This window comes from Erythrolamprus reginae, chromosome 9, assembly GCF_031021105.1.
Source record: "Erythrolamprus reginae isolate rEryReg1 chromosome 9, rEryReg1.hap1, whole genome shotgun sequence".
NCBI lineage: Eukaryota > Metazoa > Chordata > Lepidosauria > Squamata > Dipsadidae > Erythrolamprus > Erythrolamprus reginae.
The window spans coordinates 23,710,398-23,730,335 of NC_091958.1; the positions used below are offsets into that span (position 1 = coordinate 23,710,398).

The window sequence follows — 19,938 nt, forward strand, 5'->3', positions numbered from 1 at the left end:
TGGATCGTCTGTTGATTTTTCAATTCTGGCTTTGACAGCATTTGTTCTAATGGCCTGTTCTTGTGCTGCCAGTATTAGTCCTTTTGTCTCCTTTTTGAGTGTTCCACTTGTAAGCCATGGCCAGGTCTTTTCTTTATCCACTTTGCCTTCAATCTTCTCCAAGAACTGGCCATGCAATGCTTTGTTCCGCCAACTGTCTATACGACATTGAGTTACAGTTTTTCTGTACTGGTCCTTAGTTTGCTTCACCTTGAGAAGATTCCAATTGTTGACCTCCATCAATGCTGACTCTTTGCTCTCCTTCACATAGTCAGCTAATGTATGCTTCTCTTCTTCCACTGTCTGTTTCACTTGCAAAAGTCCTCTGCCGCCTATTTTCCTTGGTAAATACAGCCTGTCAACGTCACTGCGGGGGTGTAGTGCATGATGGATCGTCATTAATTTTCTGGTTTTCCTGTCCAAGTTGTCCAGCTCTGCTTGAGTCCAGTTCACTATGCCAGCTGTGTATCTAATGACAGATATGGCCCAAGTATTTATAGCCTTGATAGTGTTGCCACCATTCAGTTTGCTCTTCAAAATTTTTCTGGTCCTCTGGATGTACTCTTTGCTGATCACAGTTTTCACATGGCCATGCTTGATATTATCCAGTTGCAAGATGCCCAAGTATCTGTAGGCTTCTGGCTGGTGGCACTTGATGTTTTGACCATTTGGCATTTCAATGCCCTCACTTTCAGTGATTTTCCCCTTTTCAGTGCCACTGTGCACATTTATCCAGGCCAAACTCCATGCTGATGTCATTGCTGAAAATTTGCACAGTGTTGGTTAGTGACTGTATCTCAGTTTCTGATTTTCCGTACAACTTCAGGTCATCCATATATAGCAGGTGTGAAATTTTTGGTGAATTCCTAGCAGTTTGGTAGCCTATGTTTGTTTTCTGTAGGATGAGTGACAGCGGGATTATAGCAATGATGAATAGCAATGGGGACAAGGAGTCCCCCTGGAAGATGCCCCTTCTGATGTTGATCAGTCCATAGCTTTCATTCCCAACAAAAAGCTCAGTCTTCCAATATTTCATCGCCTTTTCTATGAATTTCCTGATGTTTTCATTGACTCCAATGACTTCCAGGCATTTTATGATCCAGCTGTGTGGCAATGAGTCAAAGGCTTTCTTGTAGTCAATCCAGGTCATGTATAGGTTTGTTTTCCTGTTCTTACAGTTCTCCAAAATCATTTTATCAATTAGGAGCTGGTCTTTCGTACCTCTGCTTCGTCTTTCATTGCCTTTTTGCTCCACTGGCATGATGTCATTTTCTTCTAGGTAGTTCTGAATTCTGTCAGCTATGATACCTGTCAGCAGTTTCAGCATGGTCGGCAAACATGTTATTGGCCTGTAGTTTCCTGGTATGGCTCCTTTCGCTGCTTCTTTCTGTATTAAATATGTTCTGCCAGTTGTAAGCCATTCACTGATATTTCCTGTCTGCAGCATTTTGTTGAACAATTCGGCCATTTTTGCATACAGGCTGGTCAGTTATTGCAGCCAAAAACCATGCACTCAGTGCCAGGGGATGTCCAGTTCTTTGCCCTCTTCGCTCTTTCTGCAATCATTTCAGGTGTTATCTCCAGCTGCTGCATATTGCTCCCTGAGAATTCCTTCTCAAACTCCTTTATCCACCCAGCAGTCCTGTTATAGTCCTTTTCGACCTCCCAGATATCTTTCCAGAATTTTGTTGTTATTTTCACCTCTGGCTTTTCAATTTTCTTATCTGTTTGCTGATTTTAGGTTCTGGTAGAACTGCCTCTGGTTGGATTGAAATGTTTGATTCTGCCTGTACTGGGTGATCCTCGCTTCATATCGCTCAATTTTCCTGACTGTCGCTGTTATCTGCTGCTTTACAATTTCCGGAGCTTTCTCGATCTTTCTTGTACTAAGCCAGTACTTTTTTGTCAAATAGTCTTTGATCTTCTGATTGTTCAGTTTCTGCTCCTTAATGTTCTTCAAGTTACTTGCATCTGATCTCAAGCTTTTGATTTTCAGTTCTAGTCGGATTTTCCATTTTGGTTTTCCAGTTGGTTTCTGTTGCAGTAACCCTAGTTCTTCAGTTACTATCACAGCTGTACCGTAGGCATTATTATTATTATTATTATTATTATTATTATTATTAAATTGTAAATAAGAGATATTACAAGAAGTTTCTTTTCCTGTTCCTACAAAGGAGGGTATATTGATCATGATCAAATTAATCGATGTTGGTTTTTCTTCTCTTTGCTGGAAGCTTTACAATGAGGTTCCCTTGGTGAGAAGTCTCCCGCTGCCCCATCAGGAATTAATAACATATACATATAAAATACAAGCAGCCCAGCAAAAAGAGATAGACGAGCACAAGGCGACCTTGATTCCAGGAGCCCCTCGAGATTTCATTGATGCATATTTAGAAGAAATACAGAAGGTAGATTCCCCAGTCTCTTCTGGTTGAATGATCTCTTTTCCTCTCACCTTGGATCTATTTTTCTCACCTTACACCAGAGGTAGTAGATGTGCAAGAGATGAAGAATATAGTGGAGAATATAAGGAAAATTAATAATGCAAGGGATACGGAAATGAGAAGGAAAATACTACCTAAGTGGTACCATACACCCGCTCAACTTGCATACTTTCAGCAGAATGTTAAGGATAGTTGTTGGCACGGGTGTCAAGATAAGGGGGTGTTTATGCATATGTTTTGGGAATGTCCGATAGTGCAGAACTTTTGGAAAGAAGTGCAAGAAGACACTAATAGGATATTAAACATACAGTGGACAATTACAAAGGAAATGGCAGTATTAGTTAAAAGGAACGAGTTGGAAGAATTTAGAGAAATAAAAGAAGCAGTGATAGAAAGCGTTCAGGCAGTAATATTCCTAGGCTGGAAGGATGCGACAAAATGGACAATACAAAATTGGTATCGGTACATGGTGGATCATATTCAGTTTGAGATTATGGATAAGAGGATGAATTCGGCCAATGAAACTGATCTGCGGGAACTGATGGGACGATGGGACAAGGTAAGAGGACATGTGGTTAGTAGAATTCGAGACCAAGTTATAAAGAATAAATTAGAATTACTTTATAATATGCAAATAGATATATTGCTCTTGAGTTAAAATGATACATAGAAAATATGCCCCCATTTTGGTGGAGGGGTATGAATGTTGTTTGGTAGTGGGAACTTTGAGTATTGAGCACACTGTTATGCGTTATGTGAATGTTTTATTGATATATTATTATTTTAAAAATCAATAAAAAATTAAATAAAAAAAACCCTTACACCAGAGATGAAATGCTAACAGTTTGGCCTGCTTCGGGCTTACTGGTAGTGGCAGCCACACAAGGCTCCACCCACCCTGTGGATGTCACCATTTTCTTTCTTTCTTCTTTTTGGGGGGGTGTATAATTTTTTTATTGCTTTTCACACCTAACAGAGATTCCAATTTACATACCTCAAATTAAAATACAATACAATATAATATAATATCAGATGCCAAATTCTTAGTCAAATTAATTAATTAATTTTAATTATTTATCCAATTTATTCTGGTATATATCATTCATCCTGTATTACCTCCTTTCCATATACTGTCATCCGGATTTTGGGTATTGTTCTTCGCCTTCATTTGCATTTAAAGTGCTATAGCTATCTAGATTTCTCTTAGCTATTTGCTGTTTTTCATAACTATGCCATCGTGCTTCAGTCCGTTTCTAGCCTTCTTACTAAACTCATTCCTGCTTTTATTTAGGGAAAAAACCCTCATTTTATCATAGCTGCCCTTAACAAAAGAAATATCAAAATTTACTTCTCTTTAAAATCCAGGAAGGAAAGAGAAAAAGAAAAGAAAGAAACACTATTTATATCGTATCTTAATCTAAATATAACAATGTTGATACAGTGATCCCTCGATTTTCGCGGCTTCAAACTTCGCGAAACGCTATACCACGGTTTTTCAAAAAATATTAATTAAAAAATACTCCATGGTTTTTTTGCTATACCACGGTTTTTCCCACCCGATGACGTCATACGTCATCACCAAGAGTCACTTCTCTGTCTCTTTCTCTTTCTTTCCTGTCATTCTCTGCTTCAATCATTTTCTCATTTCTCTTTTTTTCTCCCCTTTTTTCTATCATTTCTTTCTCTCTTCCTTCCACTCTTCTCTCTCTCTCTTTCTTCCTCTCTCTCACTCTCTTCCTTCCTTTCTCATCTTTCTTTCTCTCTCTCTTTCTCTCTCTTGCTTCTTCCTCTCTCACACTCTCTTCCTCCCTCTCTCATCTCTTTCTTTCTTTCCTTCTCTCTCTTTCTCTATCTCTCCCCCTCTTGCTCTCGAGCGGCTCTCGAGCGGGCGAGCAAGCGGCCGGGCGAACGGCGGGCGAGCGGCCGGGCGAACGGTGGGCGGGTGGGTGGGTGGGCGAACGGGCGAGTGGTGAGCGAGCGGCCGGGCGAACGGCGAGTGGCTGGGCGAACGACGGGCGAACGGCCGGCAGGCGAGCGGTGAGCGGCGGGCGGGTGAACGGAGGGCGGGCGGGTGCTAGGGGGCTGGGGCAGCTGACATTCAAAGCAATCTTTGTCAGCTTCCGCACTTTCGTCGCTCCCTGCCCTAATTTCCAGCCCGGCTCCTTGTGCTGCCTTGAAAAAGGGTGCGTGGGGGTAGTTTTTGGCTGTCCATAGCCAAAAATGGTGTTTTTACTTCCGCGACGCTATATCGCGGAAAATCGATTTTCACGGGAGGTCTTGGAATGTAACCCCCGCGAAAATTGAGGGATCACTGTATACATTATACATAGGAGGAAAGGTTGTTGTTAGAAATTTGAAGATCTATTTCCTACTCAATTCATTTCTTTCATTTCTTTCGTTATATCAGTATATCATTTCTGCTTTAAAAAATCAAAATCAATATAAATCATATTGTTCCATTATTTTTGCGAAAAGTATCTTCCATTAGAAAAGCCAGTGTATTAATATTCTTCCCTAATCTAGATATCTTCCACTGCCGTTCTTAGTGTGATAGTCTTCCCTAATTTATAAGTCCCACTGCCAATCCCACCATTTTCTTTCTTTTAACCCTCTCAGCATGCACAAATCCTTCTGTTTATGTGCAGAGGGTGAAAAAGCACGTACGGCGGTAGCTGTTGGCTTGTCTCGGTTAGCTAGGCTATGAAACCTTCGACAATACCGAAGCAGAGAATTTTAACAGAGCGTGGATGTGTGATAAAGCCAAGACACAGACTTAGTTAAATAAGTATTATTTACATATAAACAAAATATAAACAATCCAGAATAAGCACGAAGCAAATACAGAATAATGCGCACTGAGCAATTACAAGATTAGCACAAAGCAAAACACAATATAGGTAATAAGCACGAAGCTAAAATACAATATAGATAATAAGCACGAAGCTTATACAAGATAAAAGCACAAAGCTTATACAACTCCCCCTCTCTCAGGCAAAAGTGAAAAGAGGAAGTGACTGAGCAAAATAATGAGCTTTTATAGCTTCAATGAGGAAGTGATGAAACAACCTTGAATATTAATTCTTCAAGTACAAGTTAACCCTTTAAGTGCACATTAACTCTTTAAGTACAAGTTTGGTACAAGTGAACAATATGCAGTTTACAATGGCAATCTCTAACAACCATGTACCCTGTACTAACAGTAGCACGCTCGAAGTGCATGCACACAGAGTGCGTCCTTCCGAACTGGTAGGGAAGGTAAGTAGGTTTCACTGCTGCCTTACATATCCTGAAAATATCACAAAAGCCTCGATAAAGTTCTGTGACTTTTATAGTAAGCTTTATGATAATACTGAAAATACACCTAATATTGAACATGATACAAGAAATTTTAGAACAAGCTAATCTCCCTAAAGTACCTCAAGAAATGAAAGAAATAATAAATAAGCCGATCACTGACATAGAATTAAAAGAAGCAATCAAAGGGCAAAAAAATAACAAAACCCCGGGCCCCGATGGTATTCCATCTGAATTCTACAAAGATTTCCCCAAAGAAATGGAAAAGGCCCTGCTTGAAACCTTAAACGAGGCCCTAGATAGAGGCATTATTCCAACATCCTGGACAGAAGCAAACCTAGCGCTAATATCGAAAAAAGATACGGACCCTACAGATATAGCTAACTACCGCCCTATTTCTCTTTTAAACGCCGACTACAAAATCTTTAGCTCCATTCTAGCTAGTAGAATTAAAGGATTTCTAAATCAATTCATACATTCGGACCAAAACGGCTTCCTCCCTGGGAGACAGCTAAAGAATAACATTAGAATAGTATTGGACACCCTGGAATACTACGAAGCCCACAGTGAAAAACAAGTGGCACTAATATTTCTCGACGCCCAGAAGGCTTTTGACAACGTGTCCTGGAAATTTATATTAAAACAACTTGAATATATGGAATTTGGCCCTAAATTCATGAACGCAATAAAAGCCATATATACTGATCAATCAGCATATATCATCCTTAATGGAGATATATCAACAAAAATTTCCCTACACAAAGGAACGAGACAAGGGTGTCCACTGTCCCCACTACTGTTTATACTAACATTAGAAGTACTAACTAGAATTATTAGAAAAAAGGAAGATATAAAAGGGCTAAAGTGCAAAAACGAAACCTACAAGCTACAAGCTTTCGCGGACGATCTGGTATTTATTATAGAAGACCCTTTAGAATCAGGACCCAAATTACTGACCATCCTAGAGGAATATGGCACAGTGGCAGGCCTTAAAATAAATAAAACTAAAACTCAAATCTTAACCAAAAATATGAGAGAACCGCAGAAAGCTATCTTAACAGTCAAACTTGATATTCAAATAGTTAAAAAAATCAAATATCTTGGTATTAATTTGAGTAATAAAGTGTCTAGCCTAAAAGAAAACAACTACAATAAATTAATAGATAAAATACAATCTGACTTGTTGAAATGGAAAAATTTACAACTCTCCTTACTAGGGAGGATTGCGGCTATAAAACTTAACATCTTGCCTAAATTACTGTTCCTATTCCAAACAATCCCAATTCAATTGAAACAGGAATTTTTTATAAAATTGAACAAAATTACCAGTAACTTTATCTGGCAGAACAAGCGTCCTCGAATTCGATTAAAATATCTACAAGATAGAAAAGAAGAAGGAGGTCTGGCACTTCCAATTTGGAAAGACTATTACATTGCCACATCACTAACTTGGATGACGGAATGGATGAGCTTATCCAACATCAGATTACTTAGCTTAGAAGGTCATGACCTCCATTTAGGATGGCACTACTATCTTTGGGACGAGAAGCCGAAGACCCATAAATACTTTACTAATCATCTGATTAGGAAATCATTAATAAATACCTGGAAAAAAGTTAAGTCTAAACTTTACAAAGGAATCCCCACATGGTATGCCCCACTAGAAGCATATGTGCATCCTAACTTCCATAAAAAAAATAATATAATAAGGTACAAGGATATATTAAATTCCAATGGTGAAATTAGGTCAAGAATAGAATTAGAAAACTTTGGACAAAAAACAGAATGGTGGGAATACTTACAGATACAAACTAAATTTAACAAGGATAAAAGTAATCCTGGAATAATTAAAAATGCCCCGCTAGATAAACTCTGTACAGATTCCCAGGAACAATTAATTTAAAAATTCTATTGTTACTTAAATGATAACGAATTGGACAATATTAACACAAAAATTAATGTAAAACAATGGAATCTGGACTTCAAAAAAGAGATTAAAGAAGAGGAATGGCAAATACTTTGGAGCAGAAATTATAAATTGACTATTGCCACATCCTACAAAGAAAATTTAGTTAAAATGTTTTACAGGTGGCATATTACCCCGATTAAATTAACTAAACTAAATAATAAACTCTCACCTTATTGTTGGAAGTGTCACCAAGAAATAGGCACCTATTTCCATTTATGGTGGCAATGCACAAAAGCTAAAACCTATTGGAATAAAATCGGAACCTGGATTGACGAAATACTTAATCTGACAATAGAAAAAACTCCTGAATGTTTTCTTCTGGGCATTATTAGACAAAAGCTACCTAAATTCCAAATTCATCTAATCGTCCACTTAATAACAGCAGCCAGATTAACCTTTGCGCAGTGGTGGAAGAATGAGGAGATACCGTCGAACGACGCAATAATAAAAAAAATTACATACTGCGCAGAGATGTCGAAATTAACTATATTAGTGAGAAACGAAACTATGGCTACATTCAATAACTGCTGGGATCCTTTCTACAACTGGTTGGGGAAAAAGAGTGAGAATAACCCGTCATAAGGTCGATACGATGATATAAACACGACCAGATACAAATCTGGTATATAGCTATTTCATATTTTAGATAGTATTAAGAGACTTTATATATAGATTGATAGTATCTTCACCACTACTCCTTAAAATCTTATAACTTGATTAACTCAACACTAGCATCTACCAAACTAGATAAACAAACCGAACCATGGTAACGAGCTAATGAAATAGGAATCAGTTCTCGTTTTTAGTACAGCTCCCCCGGACATTCGCCAATCCTTTATCTTTCCTACCATTTCTCTCTGTTCTTTCTATCTTTTTCCCTCCTTCTCTCTACCCTTTCCCTACCTACCTCTTTCGCTCCCTCTTTCTAATTTTTAAGTTTGTATTTTGTTAATTGATATGTTATTTGATTACTTTCTATTGTTACGACCATTAATTTCATGTTCTGTATACGATGTTGTATTCTGTATTATTTGTACAATAAAAAATTTTATTAAAAAAAAACAAAAAAAACCCCATAATGTTTTGTCTGGGCCCGGTACTGGTCAGAAATAAAGGGATACACACACTGGTCAAAAGCTGATCATAGAATCTATTGGTAAAGCAAACCATGCGATCCACTGGTTAATTTCTAAGGAATTTCATGCTGCCCACGTTTCTCTCTAATGAGAGAAACATGACACTTAAGCCAGCCCTGGTCCCATGATTGTCAAGCTACTCCCATCTGGTCACATGGCCAGCAAGCCATGCCCACAAAACAAGCCACGCCCACAGCATGGCAGTAAAAAAATTGGCAGCCCATGACTGCATGCAAACAAGCAAAACCCCATCTGTGGAATGCAGGCACACACAAAAAATACCTTCTATGGTCTACAGAGAAACTTCTCTCTACAGTACCAATCCCTGGTGGCCAAAGGATTGGGGGCCACTGCTCTAGGGCAGTGTTTCCCAACCTTGGCAACTTGAAGATATCTGGACTTCAACTCCCAGAATTCCCCAGCCAGCAAATGCTGGCTGGGGAATTCTGGGAGTTGAAGTCCAGATATCTTCAAGTTGCCAAGGTTGGGAAACACTGCTCTAGGGGACCCCCAACCTCTCCCCAACCTCTATTATGATGTGTTATAAGCAGAACTTGCTTGTTTCCCACCTCCCGACTTCATTTCCATTTTGAGTCATATTTTTCAGAATGAATTCCAGCTTTTAAATTGAAGTTATCAACTGAATTGAAGAGCAGGAGAAGGTCCTTTTTTCCATTTGATTGTAATAACGGGTCTTTGTTTTAACTTGCAAAAGCCAGAGAGAAAAGGTTCAAGTTTTGAGGAAGATCAACTACTAATCTTACTGTCTAACCTGTTTGTGGCTGGAACAGAGACGATGGCATCAACACTGCAGTGGGCATTGCTGTATTTGATGGCCTTTCCAGAGATCCAAGGTAAAGGATTAAGTGAAATAGAGTTGTTCACCTATAAGAATAAGAACTTCATGTATTATGAAAGTGAGGAAGGTTGCTGAATTGTTATGGCTGGTAACTCAATCAACTTCATTTTCCTCATTTCTGGCGGCTACCTGCTTGGAAAACAAACTTAAAATCAATGAAATATTTACCGGAAAGTAACCAAGCTATTTACTCCTCAGAGAAATGCTGGGAGGAAATCGACACAGTTTTGGGAAACAAGGCAATCTTGAAATATGGAGACAGAGAAAAATTGCCCTATACAAATGCCGTCATTCATGAAATCCAACGTATTTCAAACGTTGGCCCTCTCGGATTACCACATGCAACCACAAGTGAAGTGCAGCTTTTTGGATATAAAATTCCCAAGGTAAAAGCAGGAACCTTTAATTGCTTTATGTGAAGTGAATTGACATAAGTCCACCTGTGTCTTCCTCACCTGAGGCCACTGTGTTTGCACGTTCTACTTTATGCAAACACACTACTGCAACACTCTCTACATGGGGCTACCTTTGAAGACTGTTCGGAAACTTCAAATCGTGCAGAATGCAGCCGCGCGAGCAGTCATGACTCTACCCAGATATTCCCATGTCTCTCCAACACTCCGCGGACTGCACTGGTTGCTGATTGGTTTCCGGACACAATTCTAAGTGTTGGTTATGATGACCTACAAAGCCCTACATGGCATTGGACCAGATTACTTATGGGACTGCCTTCTGCCACAAAAATCCCTGTGGCCGGTTAGGTCCCACAGAGTTGGCCTTTTCCAGGTCCTGTCAACCAAACAATGTCGTTAGGTGAGGCCTAGGGGAAGAGCCTTCTTTGTGGGGGCGCCGGCCCTTTGGAATCAGCTCCCCCCCCCAGAGATTCATACTGCCCCCACCCTCCATGCCTTCTGCACGAGCCTCAAGACCTACCTATGTCACCAGGCTTGGGGCAATTATACCTTGCCCCTCTGACCAATAAACGTAATGTATGGTGTGATTAGACTGTATTTTAAATTATTAGATTTGTGCTACATGCTTATGTTTGTATCTATTCTGTGAGCTGCCCCAAGTCTTCGGAGAAGGGCGGCATACAAATCTAATTAATAATAATAATAATAATAATAATAATAATAATAATAATAATCATGTAACAGCAAGAGATTGAGATCAATGGGAGCCTTCCTTTTGAATCTCATTTTAGGGGAGTGCCACAGGTGCCATATAGTTCAATATCTTTGTTGTGTGCTTGTCTTGTCTTGTGCAGGACACCATGGTTTCTGTCAATATCCAGTCTGCCCATCTTGATGAATCTCAGTGGAAGTTCCCCAATGAGTTCAACCCCTCCAACTTCCTGAACGAAGAGGGAGAATTTGTGAAGCCGGAAGCCTTTTTGGCATTCTCAGCAGGTAAATTATTCTCCTTCCCTCCCCCCCTCTCCCCCCCCCCACTTTTAGTGGAAATATTTCTTTAAAAGCTTGCAAAAGTCAGCTCTTGGACTCAGCTTGTACGAAAATGGGATTTAAAAGAAACACAGGTAATCATGTTGAATACGGTCATTCCAGAATACCTGGTTGTGGGCCATAAAAGGTGTGCTCAAGCAGGAGACCCTACACCTGTGATGGCAAAACTACAGCACGCAAGTGGCACATGGAGCCATATTGGTGGGCGTGGGAGTTCAGGTCCGGTGCTTATGTGCGCACCGGCTAGCTGATTTTCAGGCATTTTGGGCCCACTGGGAGTCAGGAAACAGCCTGTTTTTCAGCCTCTGGAGGGAGTGGAGGCCTTTTTGCTCTCCCCAAGCTCCCGAGCATTTCCAGGAGCCTGGGGAAGGCAAAAATGCCCCCCCCCCGTTCTGTCTTGCACAGCAGCCAGCCTGTAATTAGTCCGGAATGAAAGTTCAAACACACACACAGGTTTCAAAATAAAACCAGAGTCCTTTTTACTAGACGTTTGTTACTTCACAAATGCAAATTAAAGCAATGTCAAAATCCAGGCATGAGGAGGCATGAGGACAAATTGATAAGATAACGGCACACACACTTGCTTCCCAGCCAAAAGTCTATTATAGGTTAACCCTATAAATATCCAACACTGAATCCAGGTTGGTCAAGCAAAACACTCTTTACAAGCTTTTCTCCTCCAGAGGCACAAACATTGACATCTTGCAAAGAGCCACCCTCTAAACTTCTGCCCTTAAATACTCTTGGGGAGTGCTGACTATGCACAGCTGTGCTCACTTCCTCTTTACGATCTTTCTCAACTGCTCCTGCCGGCCCCTCATCCTTCTCACCCGAGCATTCAGGATCAGGTCCCTTATTTCCTCGTCCTCAGACCCTGGCAAAGCCCCAGTTGGGGGATCTATAGCCTCTGTAGGCTCCTCACACCCAGACTCTCTCTCTGGCTCACTCTCTGACTCCTCCGGCAGCCACACAGACTGGCTGTGCCCAGATGGCCCCAGCTCCTTAGGCTCAAAGTCCGTGGGCAGAGAGGCTGGTGCGAGCCAACCACAATACACACACCCTCCCTTCAAGGTTCACTGCTATCATGTCACCCCAGCCCTTCTTTTCTCTAGACTAGCCATGCTGTAAGGATCTGCTGCATCTGGTTGCTCAGGAAAGCCAAACTCTTAATGACTCCATTCAGTTGCATCAAAAGAACTTTTAGTGAGAGAAAGTGGTTTTATTTATTTATTTTATTTATTATTTAGATTTGTATGCCGCCTCTCTCCGCGGACTCGGGGCGGCTCACAACAAGGCATAAACAAATCGTAACAAATCCAAATAAATTTAAATATTGAAAAAAGTTTAAAAGAGAACCCCAATATACTAACAAACACACACACAAGCATACCATACATAAATTATACATGCCCAGGGGAGATGTTTCAGTTCCCCCATGCCTGACGGCAAAGGTGGGTTTTAAGAATTTTACGGAAGGCAGGGAGAGTAGGGGCAGTTCTAATCTCCGGGGGGAGTTGGTTCCAGAGAGTCGGGGCCTCCACAGAGAAGGGTCTTCCCCTGGGGCCCGCCAACCAACATTGTTTAGTTGACGGGACCCGGAGAAGGCCCACTCTGTGGGACCTAATCGGTCGCTGGGATTCGTGCAGCAGGAGGCGGTCTCGGAGGTATTCTGGTCCAATGCCATGAAGGGCTTTAAAGGTCATAACCAACACTTTGAATTGTGACCGGAAATTGATCGGCAACCAATGCAGACTGCGGAGTGATGGCGAAACATGGGCATACCTAGGTAAGCCCATGACTGCTCTCGCAGCTGCATTCTGCATGATCTGAAGTTTCTGAACACTTTTCAAAGGTAGCCCCATGTAGAGAGCGTTACAGTAGTCGAACCTCGAGGTGATGAGGGCATGAGTGACTGTGAGCAATGAGTCCCGGTCCAGGTAGGGCCGCAACTGGTGCACCAGGCGAACCTGGGCAAACGCCCCCCTCGCCACAGCTGAAAGATGGTTCTCTAATGTGAGCTGTGGATCGAGGAGGACGCCCAAGTTGTGGACCCTCTCCAAGGGGGTCAATAATTCCCCCCCCAGGGTAATGGATGGACAGATGGAATTGTCCTTGGGAGGCAGGACCCACAGCCACTCCGTCTTATCCGGGTTCAGTTTGAGTCTGTTGACACCCATCCAGGCCCCAACAGCCTCCAGACACCATCACATCACTTCCGCTGCTTCGTTGACACGACATGGGGTGGAGATGTAAAGCTGGGTATCATCAGCGTACTGATGATACCTCACCCCATGAGGTTGCAGTAAAGCCAAGCACAAAGCAGCCCTTCTGTGTTCCCAAAACCCAACTCTCCAAGCAGCCAATGTGATGCCGCAAGGTTGTTTTGAAAATGCTGAGGTGCTAGGCAGATAACAGGTCACTCTCAGCGTACGATGGTCTTGGAAGCAGGCTGGAACCAGCTCGAGGGGTGTCCTCTCCGTTTCGGAAGACAATCCCCCTCTCTAATTCCCAAGCTGTTACACCAAAAGCAAAAACATTTGGAAAATGCCAGCAAGCCATCCTCCTTCCCACAGCTCCCCTGCCAACAGAATGGCAGGAGGTAATAGACACATTTATTTTTTATTTATTTTTTTATTTATTCGATTTTTATGCCGCCCTTCTCCTTAGACTCAGGGCGGCTTACAACATGTTAGCAATAGCACTTTTTAACAGAGCCAGCATATTGCCCCCACAATCCGGGTCCTCATTTGACCCACCTTGGAAGGATGGAAGGCTGAGTCAACCTTGAGCCGGTGATGAGATTTGAACCGCTGACCTTCAGATGTACAGTCAGCTTCAGAGGCCTGCAGTACAGCACTCTACCTGCTGCACCACCCCGGTTCACATACCCAATTCTTGTGAATGTCCTTCAGATATTTTAGCCTCCAGGCCGCTAATCATCTTAATTGCTTATTTCTGCACTCTTTCCAGAGCCTCAACATCTTTTTGTAAGTCTAAACAACATGAGGTGGGCTTCATAGAAGATAAATCTTTTAGAGAAGGAAAGAATGCAAAAGAATGTTACCCACTTTGGAAATCTCATGAGATTTGTGGTCATAGTTTCGAGGAACAAAGAGGTCCAGCAGTTGCAATTGGTTGCCAACCTTCAGCAGTCTGGATGACTTCTCTCTTTCTCTTTCGTTTTCTCCTTTCAGGACCGAGAGTTTGCTTAGGGGAAAACTTAGCTCGGATGGAGCTCTTCCTCTTCTTCACCAGCATTCTCAGGAACTTCCAGCTATCATGGCCAGATAAATCCCAGGCTCCCGATTTCACACCACACTTTGGGGTTACACAATCTTCCTCTGGCTTTAAGGTGTTGCTGAAATATCGTCAGCCAAGCGTGTAGATCGAAGTGAGGATCTTGCAAGGCAGCTGATACAAGACCATCCCATTCTCTCCAGCAGCCAGAGGTCTTCTCTACTTCAATTTCATCACAAGATAGTTTTTTTAAAAAAATATCCATAAATATAGGGCTATCTCGCACCGCATTTCCCAGTCGATGATCAGTCTTGTTTATGAAGGAGATGAAATCTATTCTCCAGGCCTCTTTGCTCTTTCTTCCAGGTTCCTGAAACAAAGAATGGAGAAGAGCAGAGTCCGTAGCTTCTTTATCAAATGGATCTTCCCGACAAGAGAATCTGGTTCCTGTACAGGGTGGGGGAGATATGCTGGGTCAAAGGGATGCTTCTCTTCTAGGGTCTGACTTGCCTTGATCTTTGCCAATCAGCCAGACAAGCCAGCCCAGGCCAAACACCCTTAGGATTTCAGAAATCCTACTTGATTTGCAGAATGTATTTACCAACTCTTGAGAGTCTCTTCCTCCTCCTTCGTGGCCTCGTTCTCACACTTTCTACTCTCAGATTTACGTAAGTAAATCACGTCTTTTATCTCCTTCTCAAGGCAGAGCCTAATTCTTCTTAGACCAGAGAAGAACTGATCTTATCCATGAATCTCCAGATCATCATGTACAGAATTGCTAGATAAATACAGTCCTTTTCCTGATACAGGATGCCCACACACCTAAGGGTTGGGTTTACATGCTGTCTTTCTGTTGATCTAAGATAGGACAAGACTTGGCTGCTTTGTCAAGTACAATAGCCAGAGAGAAAGACAGAATGAGATGTTCCTGCTATCAGCATGGCTGTTTTTGGCTGGCTGATCGTTTTTCCCCTCCTATTCCTCTGTTTCTGGTAGAGCCAACATCCCAAAGCTTTCATCCCTGGACCATGGAGGTCTGCTCCTCCTTGTTCCCTTTCAAGGAATTCGATCAGATAATGTTCTTTTTCAACTCTTACATTCAACTCCACAGGGTGTATTTGTTGACATTTTGGCTGCTGCAGAAAGAATTCAGAGCTGTGGCTGCTAACTTTTCCACATAAATCCAGTAATGCACCACTCCAGGAGAATCGGTTGTCAACTTTCTGAGCAGTTTGCTTAACAGGTTGTTGGAAGAAATCATCAGGGCAGAGAACCGATTGTTCAATTATTTGAATCCCACCACTGCATAGATCCCTTTTCTGCTGGCCATAAAATTTGGACAAAAACACAGAGCATTTTGGAGATGCAAAATTACTTACCATTTCAGGCAGAGGAATCCTAATTCCTAAGTGAATCTAATTATCTTCTGAAAGATAAGCTCTTTGAAAGACATTAGCTCTTTGAGGTGGATTTGGCTCACCTCAAATATTCTAAATCAAATACTTATTTTCTAGAAACTACTGGATGATTTTGGTACTCTGGAAGGGAAGTTTATTTTATGAGCGAGTAGTTTTTGATACAGCTGAGTCCACGGAGAGGGGCGGCATACAAATCCAATAAATAATAATAATAATAATAATTATTATTATTATTATTATTATTATTTATATTTTGAAAGACCACACCTTAGTTTTGCAGTTCGTGTTCACTTTTATGTCCCCTTTCTACATTCAAAATATCTTTATATATTACAATTCCACCACTATGTTTACTATGTTTGGATGGATGAATATTTCCATTGTTGATAACCAAACTGGTATTTTCATATAGATTTTTGTACCAGAGTGTCTTCTGTCCCCTGGCCTCCTGTTTTTTCCCCACTAATATCATTTGTATAAATATTATAATATCTCTGTATACCACCAACACATAATTGACAAAACAAATAAACAAACAAACAAATAAATCCATTGATAGTGCCATGTACTATTTATTTATTTATTTATTTATTATTTGGATTTGTATGCCGCCCCTCTCCGAAGACTTATTCTTATATCACAGGAAAAGCATGCCATCCTGATTGGAGGCTTTTATTTTAGGGGCTGAGATAAGTGGGGAGGAAGAACAGCTGGGCCCTGTTCTAGAGTCACATATGATGGATGGATACAGGGCTGAGTCAACCTTGAGCCTCGCGAGATTCAAACTGGAAAATTGCAGGCAGCCGACAGTGAGCAGAAGTGGCTTGAGTACTGCACTCTAACCACTGCTCCATCATAGTTCATAAATCCATTTTATTTATTTTTAGGGTTTTTTCCCCACATTAAAGTCATATACAACACCACATATACCTTCAATAAAAATCAATAATTTACATTCTAATCTTAGTTTTCATTATTGACTCTGTCTCATTCTTTCCTTTTTCACCCCCCTCTTACTCTCCTCTACTATCTACTTTCTTACACCTTCTCTCCTCTTTTCTACTACCATCTCCCCCTCTTTCCTTCCTCCTCTATCTCTCCTTCTAGTCTCCCCCTTTCTCTCCGTCCGTTTGGCTCCTCTTACTCCTTCTAAATCCTTCCCTGAGTGAATAATTCTATTTCTACTCCATTTTAGATGGACTTTTAGATTTTAACAAGATTTGTTAGGAAAAGATTGAAAATAGCACATAAAATTTGGCCTTCATGACTCTTTTGCATGAAAGTTCATTGTGAGCTGATCCAACGGCTGGAATCTACAGTGGATTTATGACAAAACGTGATTTATGACCGTTTTTCTCACTTAGCACCATTCCAGCATCCCACAGTCCCGTGTGTCAATCTGCGCTGCCTGCTGCTGCATTCTTTGCTTGGTTGTCATAGAGACGGGGAGGGGTAGATGATAAGGGGGGGTTGGGAAGTGTGCAGGAGGAAAGTTTTGTTAAGTTCCGTTTCCCAGGTTTGGAGGAGACCGTTAGATGGACACATTCCTGAGAAGCCCGGGAGGAGCATCTTGGACCACCTGATGTGTCTGGACAATGGCGATTGGGCGGATGCGGGTGAAATATGGGGTTTTAGTATGTGGGTTATGCGCCATTTTATTCAGACTTTGCTTTGCTTTTGATGTTTCAAGTTCTGATTTTGATAAATTCACTTTGAACCTTAAATGAAAGGACTCTGAGTTTTATTTTGTCTGAATTCTGACTGGCAGCATCTGACAACGTGATTTACATTCAGATGTTTGACAACTGACTTATATTTATGACCGATGCAGAGTCCTGGGCAGGGGCGGGTTCCTCTTACTTTACTCCCGGTGGGCTGCATGTTTCCCCTAGCGTGATTTTGCTTATGCGTATGTGCAGAGGGACAATTTTACCTGTGCATGCTCAGAGAGGCAAAAAATTAGAAAAAATGATGGTGGCGCACATGGACCATCAAAGACAGCAGCGGAGCTGTCCAGAATTGGCCTGCAGCCTGGATGGTCCGGTATTATTATTATTATTATTATTATTATTATTATTATTATTATTATTTATTATTATTATTATTTATTAGATTTGTCTGCCGCCCCTCTCCAAAGACTCGGGGCGGCTCACAGAATAGATACAAACATAACTATGTAACACAAATCTAATAATTTAAAATACAACTAAAAACCCTAGTGTAATACGCAATCATACGTTCCAATCACACCATACATTACAGTACATTTATTGGTCAGAGGTATGCCATCCCAGCAGGAAAAATGGAGATGCGCTTGTATCTCCATGTCCCCGACATGTGCAGTGCATGCCCTCGTGAGATTCAGCTTCTGCGCATGTATAGGAAGTGAAACCTCACGCAAGGATGCTCACGCACCTGAGATTTCGCTGATCTCATATGCACAGAAGGAAAGAAATTGCCAAAAATCGGCAAAATCTCTTATACGCAAGATTTGGCTTCCTGTGCATGCGCAGAAACCAAATCTCCAAGACTGCCTTCTGCCGCACGAATCCTAGCGACCGGTGAGGTATCACAGAATTTATTCATTCATTCATTCATTCATTCATTCATTCATTCATTCATTCATTCATTCATTCAATTTTTATGCCGCCCTTCTCCTTAGACTCAGTGCGGCTTACAACATGTTAGCAATAGCACTTCTGAACAGAGCCATCCTATTGCCCCCACAATCCGGGTCCTCCGGAGTTGGTCTCCTTAGGGTTGCGTCGACCAAACAATGGCGGCTGGTGGGACCTAGGGGAAGAGCCTAGGGGAAGAGCCTGTGGGAGCCCCAGTCCTCTGGAATCAGCTCCCCACAGAGATTCACACTGCCCCCACCCTCTTCTCCTTCCGCAAAAGCCTTAAGACCTACCTATGTCACCAGGCCTGGGGTTAGTAGATCTTCCCTCCGAACCAACAAATGTTTTAGTATGATTTATTGAATGAATGTTGATGAAAGTTTTCAAAGTTAGAATTTTTAAAGATTATTTTTATGTATATTAATTGGATTAATTGTACTATTGTGTCTTTGTTTATGCTCTGAGCCGCCCTGAGTCCTCGGAGAGGGGCGGCATACAAATCCAATTAAATAAATCATAAATAAATAAATAAATCTTGTGCCGGCATGCACCTCAGGCACATGCTGGACATTTGCGTGCACGCACTGGTCGCCGGGAGCAGCATTTATTATTTATTTATCTATCTATCTATCTATCTATCTATCTATCTATCTATCTATCTATCTATCTATTTGATTTCTATGCCACCCCTCTCCGAGGACTCGGGGCAGCTCCCAACATATAAAATATACAATACACAATATCTTGATCCAATTAACTAATTAAAAGTCTAAAAAAAACCCCCAGAAACCATCATCTTTGCAATCTTTGACAAGCAAAGTAACGGAAGAAGCCAGATTCATTTAACAATCATGTTGTTAATTTAACAATTGAAAAGTTTAACAACTGGTTTGGTAATCACATGTCTTCGGAGAGGGCCAGCATACAAACCTAATAAATTATTATTATTATTATGCTTCAATAGTATTCATGTAGACCATCAGGAGTGGGTGACTCTCTCACCCGTGGGTGCTTAGATCTGGTCCAAGGGGTCACCCTGGAAACAGCGAAAGGACGGGGCTGTGGTGCCTTTCCCAGTGAAAACAGAGCTTGAGAGGGGTGCAGGTTGCCTTCGCAAGTTGTGTTTTCGCTGGCAGAGGGTTGCAGGAGGTTGTCACAGCTGAAAACGGAGCTCAGCAGCCTCTATTCGCTGGCAGAGCGCTCGGATCCCTATAGGTACCCCCAACACGAGTAACATCGAGCTGTCCACATCCACCTTGGCCAGGCCCACCCCAGCCCCCTAAGATAAAAAACAATCCCTCAATGAAATCAAGTTTGACACCCCCATCTTAAGGGCACTAGCTCAACATGTTAGTTTCCTGCCGTAGTGGTACCTATTTACCTACTTGCACCTACAGGCTTTCAAATTGCTAGCTAGGCAGAAGCCGAAGTAAGGGATGGGAGCTCACTACTCCCCAGTCA

The 19,938-nt window shown here is 41.6% G+C and overlaps 1 protein-coding gene across 1 annotated transcript in view; it reads left to right on the forward strand.

Moving 5' to 3' along the window:
- Nucleotides 1-14,731, forward strand: part of LOC139171949 (cytochrome P450 2J6-like) — a 28,384-nt gene extending 13,653 nt beyond the window's left edge. Inside the window, exons 5-9 of the mRNA XM_070760489.1 lie at nt 2,274-2,447; nt 9,598-9,736; nt 9,940-10,127; nt 11,009-11,150; nt 14,399-14,731. Of these exons, the coding sequence (XP_070616590.1) occupies nt 2,274-2,447; nt 9,598-9,736; nt 9,940-10,127; nt 11,009-11,150; nt 14,399-14,589 (834 nt within the window). The 3' untranslated portion in view covers nt 14,590-14,731. The remainder of the gene's footprint in view (nt 1-2,273; nt 2,448-9,597; nt 9,737-9,939; nt 10,128-11,008; nt 11,151-14,398) is intronic.
- Nucleotides 14,732-19,938: the final 5,207 nt, after the last annotated feature.